At 40.6% G+C, this 13,980-nt stretch overlaps 1 protein-coding gene across 3 annotated transcripts in view; it reads left to right on the forward strand.

Moving 5' to 3' along the window:
* The window catches only part of IGF1R (insulin like growth factor 1 receptor), a 189,438-nt gene extending 177,422 nt beyond the window's left edge, over nt 1–12,016 (forward strand). For all 3 annotated transcript variants that reach the window (XM_075045020.1, XM_075045021.1, XM_075045022.1), the window contains exons 19-21: nt 328–457; nt 4,927–5,061; nt 11,421–12,016. In XM_075045020.1, coding sequence (XP_074901121.1) covers nt 328–457; nt 4,927–5,061; nt 11,421–11,787 — 632 coding nt within the window. In that variant the 3' untranslated portion in view covers nt 11,788–12,016. The remainder of the gene's footprint in view (nt 1–327; nt 458–4,926; nt 5,062–11,420) is intronic.
* The last annotated feature ends 1,964 nt before the right edge of the window (nt 12,017–13,980 follow it).

Consider the following 13,980-nt stretch of genomic DNA (forward strand, 5'->3'; position numbering starts at 1 on the left):
AACAGATCTGTAAATTACACAACCATCAGAATTCTTAGCTTACTGCAAAGCTTGAGCATAAATCCTGGAACTTCTCATATTAATATATTTAAATCAGTCAGACTTCTCACCCACTGAAGTCAATGGAAAAATGGTCTGTTGGTTTTGTTAGGAGGGAAGCTAACCAACCCTAAGGCAGCAGGTAAAGTGCTGCAGAGTAAAGTGTTGTGGTAACAGACAGCAGATTCTTTGCACCAAACTGTGATTCTCTGCTAGCTACAATGGCTTGTAGTAAGGGGAAATACTCATCATTTTATCATGCAAACTGAAAACATTTATACCTTCTAGATTTTGGCATGACGAGAGATATCTACGAGACAGATTATTATCGTAAAGGAGGGAAAGGTTTGCTGCCTGTCCGCTGGATGTCTCCAGAATCACTGAAAGATGGAGTCTTCACAACACACTCCGATGTCTGGTAACAAAAAAGGGACTCTGAAAAACTGGTTTAGCCCCTCTTCTTTCTAGCCTCTTTTTCTTGTTGTAGTAGACTTAACTAAGTATACTGCTTTTCCTGTCTCTTTTTCCACTGTGAAGCATTCTGCTTTGTATTTCATATTTCCATTGCAAAATCAAGAATTAAATGGATTTCCAAAACGGGAGGTGGCGGCATGTTTCCTGGTGTGGGTTGTAAAATCAGTTGTGCAGTGAAAAACATTACCTTAACCTGGAAGAGCAAGTTGTCATTTTTCAAATTGCCCTCCTTTAAGAAAAGCATTAAAAGTTGCCAAGAATAGAGAAAAGTTCATAGTGCTGACCTGCTTTTCTATCAAAACCTTCTGTGTAAATAACTCTACTTTCACGCAGATGGTTTGTGTACACTAGCAGGTTCTTTCTTTGGAGTTCTCCCTTGTGTATATCCTTCTCCATTTGGAACTTTGTTTGCCTGTTTTATATAGTGCAAGATGCAGAAATAGGTTTTTCTTTAAAGAACATTGCCTAGCTGCTGTATCTGTGAAGTTATTAATAGAGGCCTTCAGGAAATTTCAAAATATACTTCTTAGAAGAAATAATACTCTGGAACAATTCTCCCCCCACCCCCCAAACTTTTGCAGATAGGTGGGGAGGACTTGGCAGAAGATTAACATGTACTGGCAAAACCTCTACTCTGTCTTTTATGGTTTCTCTGCCTTCCTAACAAGATGTTTTTACTGCTGATCTGTTACAGAATTGGCAGCTGATTGCCTCCAAATGTCTAGAAGTCGGTAGGAATGATATTTTAGTAGTAAACTGCATTTTCTTTAAACAGCTTGAGGATTTTGGAGTCAGTGGACTGTGGTCGGCAGCACCAGCTTTGAGTGAAAGGTTCATAAGAGTAATTATGTAGCAAGTGAAAAAGCAAAGCGCCAGAATGTTGCTTAAAATTTTTTGCCTATGGTTAGTAACTTATTTATGAATCCAGTACCCCTCAAACTTGGAAACAGATGAAAGTAACCACTTTGAGTTGAAATGGAAGCCCTGTATCAGCCATTTATCTAACGGAACAGCACAGACATGCTTTTGTCACTCCCCCTGCAGTAAAAGAATTTCGGACTTGTAATGTCTTCACAAAGCAGACAGAAATTTGGAATATATCACTAGAAAATCCCCAGATGTAGAACTGAATGAGCCTGGGGTGAAGGGCTGGCAGACCTGCCTGTTTTTACCACACAACAGTAACTTTAAAGTCCAGCTGTCATCTCCAGCCATTGTATCAAAAGTGGACTACAGCAGATCAGGTGTTCAGCTTTGGTGACGTACTGCGCTTATTCCATGCATGCTTTCCTTTTAACCTATAACTGTTAAGTGACAGTATTGTTAAACATAACTCAACTTCCAAACAAAAAATACCCCACAGATCTGACGCCAAATCAGTCATCAGAAGTAAATTGGTACTTTAGTTGTTGCAGGAAGTACGTGAATTCTCTCTTCAACGTTAACAAGATTTGGCATTCATCATCATTCAAGTCCAGAGCAGAGTTGAGCAAACAATATTGCAGTTTATCAATGGGCCAGTCTGAGTGAAATACCCTAGCCAGAACTCACATCAAGGAAAGTAGCTTACTGATTATAAGGTTGGAAAACTTAAGAGGAGGAGGAGTAAAATCTGACAGATTTTTACTTGAAAGCATAGAGAGGAAAAAAATTTTTTATGGAAAGGAGGTCCACAGCTCTCTTCAGTATTTCAGACAGTTCCTCCTTGGGATGGTTTGTCATCTTAATTGTTAGAAGTGACTTATTCTGAAATTTGGTTCACATAGTTGAGGTATTAAAAAAAAACTGGTTTAACATGAGAAATAGCCAGTTGTTTAGAACATGTATACGTTTGCATTTGCCATGTATCCACAGCTATAGATTCAGAAATTTCAATCAGAATTCCAAATGAAGTGGAGCTTGACTTTTCACTGTCATGAAATAATGTTTACTTAATCTGCTTATGGCTAAAAGGATTATTCTGGTTTACTTCTCAATAACTTTTAGACCAAACACTATGCACACCAGGAAAAATTACCTGATTCCTTGTATTGATTCAGTTTTTGAAGTTGCTTTATGTAAACCGTGTAGCTTGGCTGTTTTGGGGGCCATTTATTTTCATCAAACAGTAAAAACATATTGAGATTTGTTTTTCCTGCCTTTTTGGTAGGATATTGTGACATCTGGTTCCATGTTCTTCGAGATCAGTTTTAGAAGCCAAAATGTCAAAAAGACAAAACTGTGTGAGTGGTCAGAGTCCAAGATTTATAAGCTGTAAGGTGAAATGGCAAACTGCAAAAAGAGTGTCTGGAGGTTTTGAAGGGTGGAGCTTTATTTTAGCAATTCATTCTTTTATTGCTTTTCAGACTGAAGAATGAGGTAATTAGACAAGACTGTTTTTCTTGTAGTTAGGGAAAGAGAACATTTTAAAATTAATATAATACTGTTCAGGGTGAGGGTGTATTTCTGTAAATGAGTCTTCGGCATTTTGCATTCTTTCAGAGCTGGTAGTTGCCTTGAAGGAGCAACCTAAGTTTATTTGTTATGATAATATGACTAGTAGGTGCGCAAGACTTCTTATTATTATTCCTGCAGTGATCAAAGTAGCTTCAAAGGCACCAAAATGTTGAGTTGACCCTCTGTCCCTGCCTCCCCTGAAAGGCAAACAATTGCAAGTCTGTTTGTGGCTTCTGGCTCCAGATGCAAACCATTTTAGATCGAGTAGATAACCGAAAGATAAAACCACTCTACCATAACCACCTAATAATACTGGACTCCTGTTTTCACAACAATACCCTATTGAAACTATGTTTTTTTCTCTTAAGCTTGACTCAGCATTTTAGCCACAGAAGACAAGAGAGCATCTAGTTTCCTTTCTTTGCACAGCAGCTCTAAAAGTGGATGACTCTTTGGTGCAGGGCAGACAATTTGAGCCATGTCTGCTCAATAAACTACTTTTAAATAGAGTTATTTTTAGGAAGTGTCAATAGTTAGGTCCAAACTACCCAATTACATAACTATGCTTATCTTTCTTCACCAGTAATCAATTCCTATTATTAGACAGACTTACTTTTCCACTTTTGCTGTCCTTTGTAGTAAATTGGAAGGAGCTAGAACCTCTGTTTCAAGAAGGGATAACTGAGTTTCTCCTGTGGGCTTAAATGTTTTGCTGCTGAAGCGGCTAATTAGGGTCTTGGTACAAGAAGTGGGAGAACATTCACATTTCTTTCATGTCTTTTTCAAAAATTGGTTTTGTTGCTTGCTGCTGTATGTTGATGATCCGTACTTTGCACCTTTGACTTAGAATGTGGAAGAAACCAAAGCAGAGGGATAAATGGAAAGTATTACCCAAGAAATGTTTTTGTGCCTGGGGAATAGAGGTTGGTTTGTTTGCTTGCTTTTAGTGGTAAGGCAGATGAGATGCACAGGTGTGGTGGTGTGCATTTGCTCTCTAGCTCTTGGCTTGCTGGAGCAGTAAGAGGAAAAGGCAGCTTTTAAATTGGATTTGTGTGACTCGAGTATTTCTGATGAAAAGCAGCTTGCACTGGAACGAGAGCTTACAGTTCTGCATTACTGCCTTCTCAACTGCTATCAGGAGTGCCTGAGAGATGTTACATGAAGATTTTGAGTTTAGTTTTTTAAATGTACAGAATTTTTTTCTTGTTATATCTGTGGCTTGGGGAGGGGGGCTTGTCGAGCTCACTTTAATCAGTCTCTGCAACTTCTCCACCTGCTTAGAAGGTTTGATTCCCTGCACCCAGCCACACATGGATCTTTTTGCAGACTTTAATGATCAGTTGTCTATCCAGCCTGAGGTCCTCTGTACAGAAAGTACAGAGATAGGAACAGAATCTTAAATTTTTTTTTCTTCTTCCTTACCTGCATCTTTCCTTTTTCCCTCTCCACTGTTCTTCCCACCTCACAGTGCACTTGAAGTCTGAACTCAAAGCCATGGGAAAGGGAGATGAGCTGCGAGCTGATTCTCCAGGCAAGCTCACTGCTTAAATCTCCTCTGAGTTGGAGGCTTCTGGTCAGTGCAATGAGCTTGCAGTGGCTTTTTTACTGATTGACCTGTACAGATCCAATGTAACCAAATAATGTTGGACAACTGAATGATCATAATCATGACCAGCTCTGAGCTGTAGATTATAGTGTGAGAAACGGCGATGCAATATTACCAGTCTTTTCTTACAGAGGGCATTCTGAAGAGTCATTCAGAAGTGGGAGCCTGTTTCTCACCATTGACTAGAGGTGTTTGAAGTCAACAATCTCTTATGCTAGGTGATGTGGCTACCACCGTAGCTGCATATTTTTGAGCAATTGGAATTTTTTGGTAAAAGAAAATACCCGTGGACACCTACTGGTCACCATCATCTAAGAAAAATATCTTTGTAAAGATTGCTCAGCTTTCTAAAGTTCTGATTTGTTTTCCAGGTCTTTCGGTGTTGTACTTTGGGAGATTGCAACGTTAGCGGAGCAGCCATACCAAGGCATGACCAATGAACAAGTGCTCCGCTTTGTGATGGAAGGAGGTCTGCTGGAAAAACCAGACAATTGTCCTGATATGCTGTAAGTGTCAGCAGTTACCACTGTTCTCTGTGCACAGTTAATTCTTCCTGATCCCTTCAAGGTCTGCTTCTGTCCTATCTACCAGGAGAGGTTATTAAAGAGTGGTAGTAATGTGAGGTGCTTCTTGAACAGTCTCTGTCAATCTAGTGTTTTATAGTAGTTAGACATAGCAGAAAACAACTTTGCTTGTGGCCAGAATCTCACTTTGGGCTATCTCCTCTAATAAAGAAACAAACCCCAATCTTTGTGTTCCTGAATAAAATTAGACTTAATAAAAGCTCCTAAGTGACATTTGCTACAGCAGAAGACCTTGTGCCTAAATCTTGTCTCTTCTGCTTATGGTAATTCTGTTGAGCATAAAGAGAAAAAAGAACATAGGATGAGATGAAATGTATTGTGTGTAAACTCTGTGGAATTTTTAGTTCAGCATACAGATAAATTGAGGTATTGGTCCTTTTTCTGAAGCAGTGTTGGATCTGCTATTTCGGTCACAGTGCTCATCACGTAGAGATAAACAAATCTTCCCTGCTAAGTTTCCTTTCCTGTAAGCACAGAAAGAAGTACGCAGAAAAACCTTTGCTTACCCCTAGAATCAATACAAAGCCTTGCAGCCGAGGAGGGCATGCAATGCAGCAGGCTTCAGTTTTTAGCTTTACATTGTTGAAATACTTCTGCTGGCTTTTGTGTACAGCAGTTTCAGTTGTTCAGACTTTATTACTTTGATATACTTCCCAAACTGGCTTTTGGGAAGGAAATACTGTGTCTTGCAGTTATTGAAATTTTTTGGAGGCCCACAGAAGGGATACAATCACTTAAGGGCCTCAGCTGCTTGGGATTCTTAGGAAAAGAGCTTTTTTGGCTGGAGCACTGGCTTTGGTTTCAGATGACAGGCAGTGTTGTTTTGTTGTTTGAGGGGGGTGGGTGGTATATGCAGGGGGAGGTGTAGCTGCCATGTGACTCCTCAGTTTCGCATTCTTTCCCTTCCACGATGCTGTGGAGAATTTCTGGCAGTCAGATTGACTGGAGATTGTTTAACATGGTCTGAGCTGTGTGATGGAGGTGGGGAGTAGGCAGAAATGGGGGAACAACAGGCTGTGTGATGGGGTCAGCTCCCCGAGTCCATAGAAGGAAAAAAATACCTCTAAAGAGAGAGCAAACTCAGCAAGAGATTCAGCATTAGATATTCCTCATTAGCCTGGGGCATGTGTGGTATGAACAGGGGGGCTGGAGGGGAGTGACAGCAAGAAGATCTTTGCTGCTGCCCACCTGGCCCATTCTCCTCCCTCCTCCTCCTCAGAGATACTTCTCTGCTTGCTGGGTGTTGCTACTGGATGAATCCACTTTAGGGTAACTGGCTTGTGAGCTGGAGGAATTTGGTTAATGTCTGGCAGAGCAAATCTTTGCACCAGTGTATAACAGCAAAGGCCTTTTTTGTGCTGATTTTAATGAAGAAGCTGTTCACACATTAGTTATGACAACCAAGACTTTAATCTGACATTGCAGAAGTGCAGAATAAAAAAATCTTTTTAATTTAGCCACTTCTCTCCATCAGAACAAGGAACAGAGCTGAACTCAGAACTAAGGCACATCCAGTTTAGTGGTGTCTTTATTTTTTTGGTGATACAGAGTGTATAAAACATCTTGACTCTACCCAAAATGAAAAAAAAAAAAGTAAAAAAATTGAAAGCATTGACCTTAGAAGCTTATTGTGACTTGCTTTAGCTCCCTTTCAGCTTGTTTTGTCTTTGTGTTAGGACAGACACCCAAGTCTGCTGAAATTCAAATATGCTGTTGTAGGAATAACAGTAGAGAGCTCCAGGAATAATCTTCACCTTTTTTCTATGCACGTACATTTGGCATTCAAAGAACCTATTTTGCGTTACTATAGTGCTTTTTTCTTTGCATGTTTTTGCTTCTTTCCCTGTCTTTCATCCCGTTTGCCCAAGATGCTGTAAAGAGGCTGTGCAACACTCGGTAACCTGACAACTACTGCCAGTCTTGAACCTTGCATGTGTTGCTGCTGGCAGGCACAGAAACCTGGTCTGTAGGCAGGGTTCCTCTCCCCTTTCCAGCTGTCTGATAACCTGCTTCTCAGCATGGGATGTAACAAGAAAATTACTGAATGGGCAGAAAGGTGCTTGTAACAGAGTTGCAAAGAGCCCTGACATTGCCTAGGGATCTTGCCATGCATCTCCAGCATGTTTCAGGCAACTGCTTTCGCAAGCACTTTATGAAATCCTTTGTAAAATAGGGGGTCCTCTTTTTTGTGGAGGTTGCTAAAAGGTTCTGTTTAAAGACAGGTTTCTTGGCATGTCTGCCAGTGGGAGGTATTTTTTAGACAGCACAAATTCTTACTGGTGGAGACTGACTGGTCTGTGATAGTTTAGTATTAACTCACAATATTAACTCAAGATGTCCAGAAAGCAAAGTCCACCTGCTGCAGGGAAGTCAATATACTTCTTGTGCTTGGTACTGCGTGAAACCAAGTGAGAAGGGGAGCCAAGAACTGCACTTCTGTATATCTCATGTGGTAGGCTACAAATGCAGAGATACTTTTTTCTTCTTCTTCTTCTTTTCATTAATTTGAATTGGAAACAACTAAAATTATGGGCAGAACACAAATTTACCTTTCTGTAGAGAGAGGTGAGTATGCTGAAATACAAAAACCTCCAGAACAAGTGGAAGAGGTAGACTGCTGTGGGGAAGTGTAGATGGGAATAGAGAGAAGAATCTTGCTGCAACTGTCACCGAATCTACTATTTTTAACCTTGCAGATTATGTGAGTGTTGACACAACCATGCACGCTTCAGCCACAGTGCAGTAGTTTTCGTAAAGGCCTTTTATTGCTGGCCCCGGCATGAATGCTACATGGTGCAAACAGTCTTGGACGTTCCATCTCTCCTAAGACTGCAGTGCTAATAACACTTGTTAGTGGCTGTGCTTTGCTAACCCCTGGTAGCAGCAAGTCTGTAGCTTTTAGATGGATCAGAGACCAATGACACTTGAAGAACTGGAGAGGTTCTATTCTGCAGCTTGGTTGTATTGGGTGCTTGCACAAAGGGGGATTTTACGACACAATTGTCTTGTGGCTCAGAGAGGTGGTAAATCCCTGTGAAAGGGCTAAGCACAAAGGGGACGGTATTTCTTGAGGCTTTTTACTCTTAACACAGGGTGAAACAAGACTCAGTTCTGTTTATGCTACACCCTCTTGGCATAGTTTGCATGGTTTTACAGACAGAACTATGCAATAAGACAGATGGTTCAATAAGACGGTGCCAGGAGAAGCTTTGCTGCTTTTCTTCTCTTCCTGTGTAATAAGTTATGTTTTTATGTACTATCATGGTTATGGCAGTGTTCATCAGGTGGTGGCTGTGTGGCAAGAAGGCTTGTTACAGCTGAAGCTCTCAGATAGTGTGTTCACATGGGGCTTTTAAAAGTTGTGGAGGCTGGAATTCCACTCTGTTTTTGAAGCAGAATTGCTTCCCCCATATGTATTGTCAATGACTAGGCTATTTATGCATTGCTGATTTTCCCTTTGTTCCTGGCGAGCCCTGGGTTAGAAACCAGGGTCTGCTATGTAGAGGTAATGTCAGCATGTAGCAACAGCAGAATGGGAGAGGTCCTTTCACTTTTCCCCACCAAATCAAGTCTGATGCAAAGCACAAATGCACACTCAAATGGAATGCAGCTTCTATAGTAACTTTCCATTTTTTGTTTTTTACTGTCTCAGTACAAAAAGTAACTCTGTTCCTGCTCAGTTCATTCAGCAAAAGATGCATGAGAGAGACTGGCTATTCCTCTATCTCATGATGATGCCTCCAACTTCCTTCAGCTTACTTGCCACCAGTCAGCAACATACTTTATAAAACTGCTCAGGTTGTATTTAACAGCCTGTAAATTCTTTCATTGTCTACTGGAAAGGTTTTTGTTGTTGTTGTTTAAGATAATGTAAACAAGGTCTTTGAACCCACAAAGTTAAAAAGAAAAAAAGAAATCCTTTTATGGGAACTGTGTAGGGTTTTTAAATCTGGAATGGCTTAAAAGAAACATCACATGTCCTTGTTTGTGCTGATGTCACATGCATTACTCCACTGCTTGTGGTATCTCCTTAGCATTGCCCTTAGGCCTCAGGGCAAAGCGCCAGCAAATATCCAGTGTTCTTGGCTCCAGCTAACACTTCTATTCAGGGACGCAGCAGTCAGCTGGAAAGGAAACAGCAATGAAGTAACAGAAGTGGATTTTATATATTTATGTCTCAAGCTTTCCTCCTTGTTTGTGGGTGAGGGTATAGTGCAGTTTTATAGTTTGGCTTCGCTTTCGCTATCAAAGACTTTTTCAAGACTCAAAAACAAGCAATAGTTTAACAGTGTTTATATGTCTATGTGCCTGTTACAATACAGTATTGAGTACTTGGGGAGTTCTCCCAGCACAGACTGGTTTTGCCAGCTTCTTTTTTGGGTGTCACAAGGCCATGCTCAGGTGGCTGACTTTTGTTCATGCAGTTTTGCCAGCTGAGCTCTAACAGGAATATTTGTGACTTTAAAGGCACTTCAATTAAGATTGCTTTTGCTTTGGTTGAAGCGCTCTCAGCAGTGTTTGCATCCCAAGCACAGCAGCTTTTTCTGTCTCTTTGCTGGTTTACGTCAGCTGAGAACATAGTGCACCCTATGAGGAAATGCAACAGTATTTCCCAAGGAGCAAGTTTCTGGGGGAGGGGATTTCTTTGCTTTGGTTTTGTTTCAGGTCAGCGTTCCCAGACTCTCCAGCTCCTGCTGTGCGCAGCAATGCACAGCAACAGGCTTCAGAGTCCAGGGTTTTCCACCTCGGTGACAGTCCTGTTGAAAGGTTTGTTCCAGAGCAGGGCCTCTGGAGACATTAAGACATTACTCTGTGATGGACTTAGGTGCTATTCAAAAAAGGAGTGAATTTTTGTTCATTTGTTTTTGTCTTTTTTTAAATTAAAAAAATAATATAAAACCATTCTACACACTGATGCGGAGATCTAGTAAACTGCTGCCGGGGGGATAAGGCAGTGAGAGCTAATTAAAGCATAAAATAGCATTGCTTGCTTACTTTCTGAAAATCTGTGGAAGTTAGGAAAATGGTGGTGTTGCTTTATAGAATCAAAACTAAAATTTTAGGTGACCTGGCTAACCTTACATGGGAAAGCTGGCAAAGGTGGGGAAACAAACCCAGACTGGCCACTGGACCAGGCTGCTGGGCAAGCAAGGAAAGGGGGTCTCGCAGGAAAAGGGTGTATTACTGGAACTGCAGGTCACAGTGCTGGCAGGTAAGTCAGAGATGTGAAGGATTCTCTAGTATGTTACCTTAACTGAAAGATTTTTGAGTTTTTTCTTTTCTATTTTTTTTTTTAAGATCCATTCTTATTCTAGCACAGAAAGTCATTTTGGCCAGTATTGACTTCCTATGCACAGCATGTTTCTCTGAGTATTGTGTACACAGAGGATTGGCTCGAAGAATTAATGTTAATCTTCCTTTTCTTATTTAAATTTTTCCTATTGTGCTGTATTAGCAGAAGACATCCCTCTTCCACCTTCATAGACAGAGAAATCCTTTCTTATGTTGTGTTTAAAGCTCAGGGCAATCTCTCAGGAATATCCAATTTTGCTGTGTCATGAAAATACTGTTTTCATTATGCATGTATTACTGTTTCATTTTGTGGTTTTGTTGTGCCAGCATGGGACATTGTACAGATCTAATCGTGGATGTGCTTAAACAGATGATCTCACACTCCGTAAAATATTAATGCATCCCTGGCCATAAATGAAAACAACATAATTTTAAAATAAAATATTGGAGAATATCTTTGGGATTGGGAAATGTCTTTTGGGGATTACAATTAATTTTAATGTAATTTTCTTCTTTCAGGGGAGAAAAAAAGTGGTGCTTTGCTTTGTGTGTGTTTTCTATTAATTTTTTCCAAGGCAATATTGATAGGGTAGGGATTGGTTGTTTGAAAAAGATACTCCGAGAGGCACTATCATGTAGTGGTATGATTGAGTAAGCACAGGACGTTTGGAGGAAGAATGGAGAAATACCACATCAGAATAAAAATACAAAATGCTTCTGGATGTCAGGTATCTATGAGACTGTTTTATGGGCAAGTGTGTGGAAGGGAGTGGAGAAGGCTGACATAGGAGCTATGGAAGTAAATCAGTGATTAGAAGGTGGAAGTGCAGCACAGGGATCTCAGCCTGTAAGAATTTGGTCACTTTGTGTTCCTCAGAATTGAATGATTTTCTAAAATGTGTTGTCCGATTCAGTCACGGTTGGTTGGGCTCCAGCCGAGGCTCATAAAACACCTTAGTAAATGGTTTTGCTGTGTGTTTCCTGTCCAGGTTTGAATTGATGCGCATGTGCTGGCAGTACAATCCAAAAATGAGGCCCTCCTTCCTGGAAATAATCGGTAGCATTAAAGACGAGCTGGATCCAGCATTCAAAGAGGTCTCCTTCTTCTACAGTGAAGAGAACAAGCCTCCGGATACAGAAGAGCTTGACCTGGAGACTGAAAACATGGAGAGCATTCCTTTAGATCCCTCCTCCACCCTCCAACCCACTGACAAGCACTCAGGACATAAAGCCGAGAATGGCCCAGGGGTGGTGGTCCTTCGGGCCAGCTTCGAGGAGAGACAGCCGTACGCACACATGAACGGGGGACGCAAGAATGAGAGGGCCTTACCGTTGCCCCAGTCTTCGGCCTGCTGATCCTTAGAACCAGAATCTCACAGAAATAAAACACAGAAAAACACATGCATTGGGGGAAGAAAGAAAGAAAATTACAATATATTCAAAAGCCTACTGTACCTCAGTGGATCTTCAGAACTGCCATAGCTGCACTTGGGAGAACCCTTTTTTCAGTAAACAAGTTATCGTATTTTTCTTTTTTCAATATGCAAGCAGATGTTTGTTTCAGTAAAGGACTCCATTCGTGGGGCACACAGTTGGCCTTTTAAAACTCTAATGTTAACACTTAATAGCAACAGAAAACTTGAGATCTGATGTCTCTCTCTCCTCTCTCTTCTTTCTCTCTCTTTCTTTCTTTCTATCTCTTTCTTTGCTTCATAATGGGAAACATATCTGCGTGCAAGTTCAACCGTACAGCACTTTTATCAGATCAAAGATATCGCAGGCCAGGTGGCTCCCTGGTACCCTTGCAAGCACCTGCCTAACACTGTAGGTCTTTATAAAAAAAAAACAAAAAAAAACAAAAAAAACAAACGAACAACAAAAAAAAACCCCAAACAAACAAAAACCCACACAAAAAAATTAAAAAAGACTGGATTTTTAATGTTGCTCTTTAATCTTTTTAGGAACACGTTAAATAAAAAAGGGCCATCATTTGTCCAAGGTTGTTACCATTTTCAACGCTGCCAAATTTTGCCAAAAAACTGAACTCTTTGTTTTTTGTTTTTGTTTTTTTGTAGGCATGGAAGGAGCACAGTAATCAACTGCTCTGTTTAAAAGAGATCCTGACCAATACGTTCTATTCAATCATACACTGGTATTTAAAAAAAAAACTTAAAAAAAATATCAAATTGTCTAGATCTTGTTTCAAAACTGGACAAAATGTGATTTATTTTTTTTTTTTCTTACGATGGAGAAGATAAAAGGGATGGGGTAAAGAAACAGCCCTCCCTCCACCCCTATCCCCATCCCAATGAATTCTGGACAAAACTGGCAGTGGTGAGCTAAACAAACATGTGCATTTCGTACAAAAAAGTCAACTGCACGCCAAAAATGAAACATGAAAAACATGCAAATAACCGGCAGAGATCTCCATCGTTGCAGCCTGCCTTCCTTCACAGGCTTGCAAGGAAAAAAAACACCTAGAAACATAAATTGGAGAAGACAAAAAAAAGCAGTAACCGGATTCAAGTATATGATGCTTTGTTGACCTTTTCTCTTTATTAAGACTTCTCGAAGGGTCTTGCAGTTCTATGTTAGACCATGGATCATTTGCATACACATTGTCTTTTGTGTCACTTTTATAACTTTTTTACGGTTCAGATACTCATCTATATGTCTGTACAGAAAAAAGCTGCTATTTTTTTTGTTCTTTATCTTTGTGGATTTAATCTATGAAAACCTTCAGGTCTGCCCTCCTTCCCTTCCCTTCCCTCCCACTTCAACAAATTTTCTTATGCTTTTTACTATAGTGTGTAACTTTCACTTCCTTCTTCCCAGTAACTGATACCTTTCATATGATTTGCCATGAACTGTTCAATGCCTTTTTATAAATACATTTCCTCCTTTTTTTTTTCTTTTTTTCCTTTTTTTTTTTTCCCATTAGTTGTTTTACAACATCTTGGCTGTGTGGGCTACAGGGCTTTTGAGGGGCACATGGAGAAAGAAGGGACACCCCGCATGGAAACACTCTAGCAGTGCTGTGGTGTGGTGTTCTTAAACCCTGGTTTTCCTTCCTTCCCACTAACCTCTGCCCAGACAGCATGCGAGTCTCTTACAGTGCAAGGCATGATACAAACTCAGGTCAGAAAAAAAGGTTAAATATTTAGTACATTCTTGTTCAGTGTTTATATTCATTGTTGTACAAGGGTCCTACCCCTTCTTCCCTTCCCGCTTGTTTTGGTTGCGGCACACATCCACCCACCCATTCCCACACACACTCCCCACACAGACACATACACACATACATATGTTTTGGGTTTTTTTAATTATTATTATTTGTTGGGTACAACAGCAGACACCAGGCTTTTGGGTCACTGATATTTAAAAAGACTATTTTAACCCTTCCATCCCGTGAACAAGAGCTATACCAGTTGCAGCTGGTGATGCCACGCATTCTTAGGGTGGCCATTGAACACCTGGCTCCAGCAAACCCCAGCTCTTCACCTTCCTGATGAGGAAGCCCTTGTGGAGAGCACCCTGGGCTGCACTTCG

Source organism: Buteo buteo, chromosome 13 (genome assembly GCF_964188355.1).
Source record: "Buteo buteo chromosome 13, bButBut1.hap1.1, whole genome shotgun sequence".
In the NCBI taxonomy this organism is placed as follows: Eukaryota; Metazoa; Chordata; class Aves; order Accipitriformes; family Accipitridae; genus Buteo; species Buteo buteo.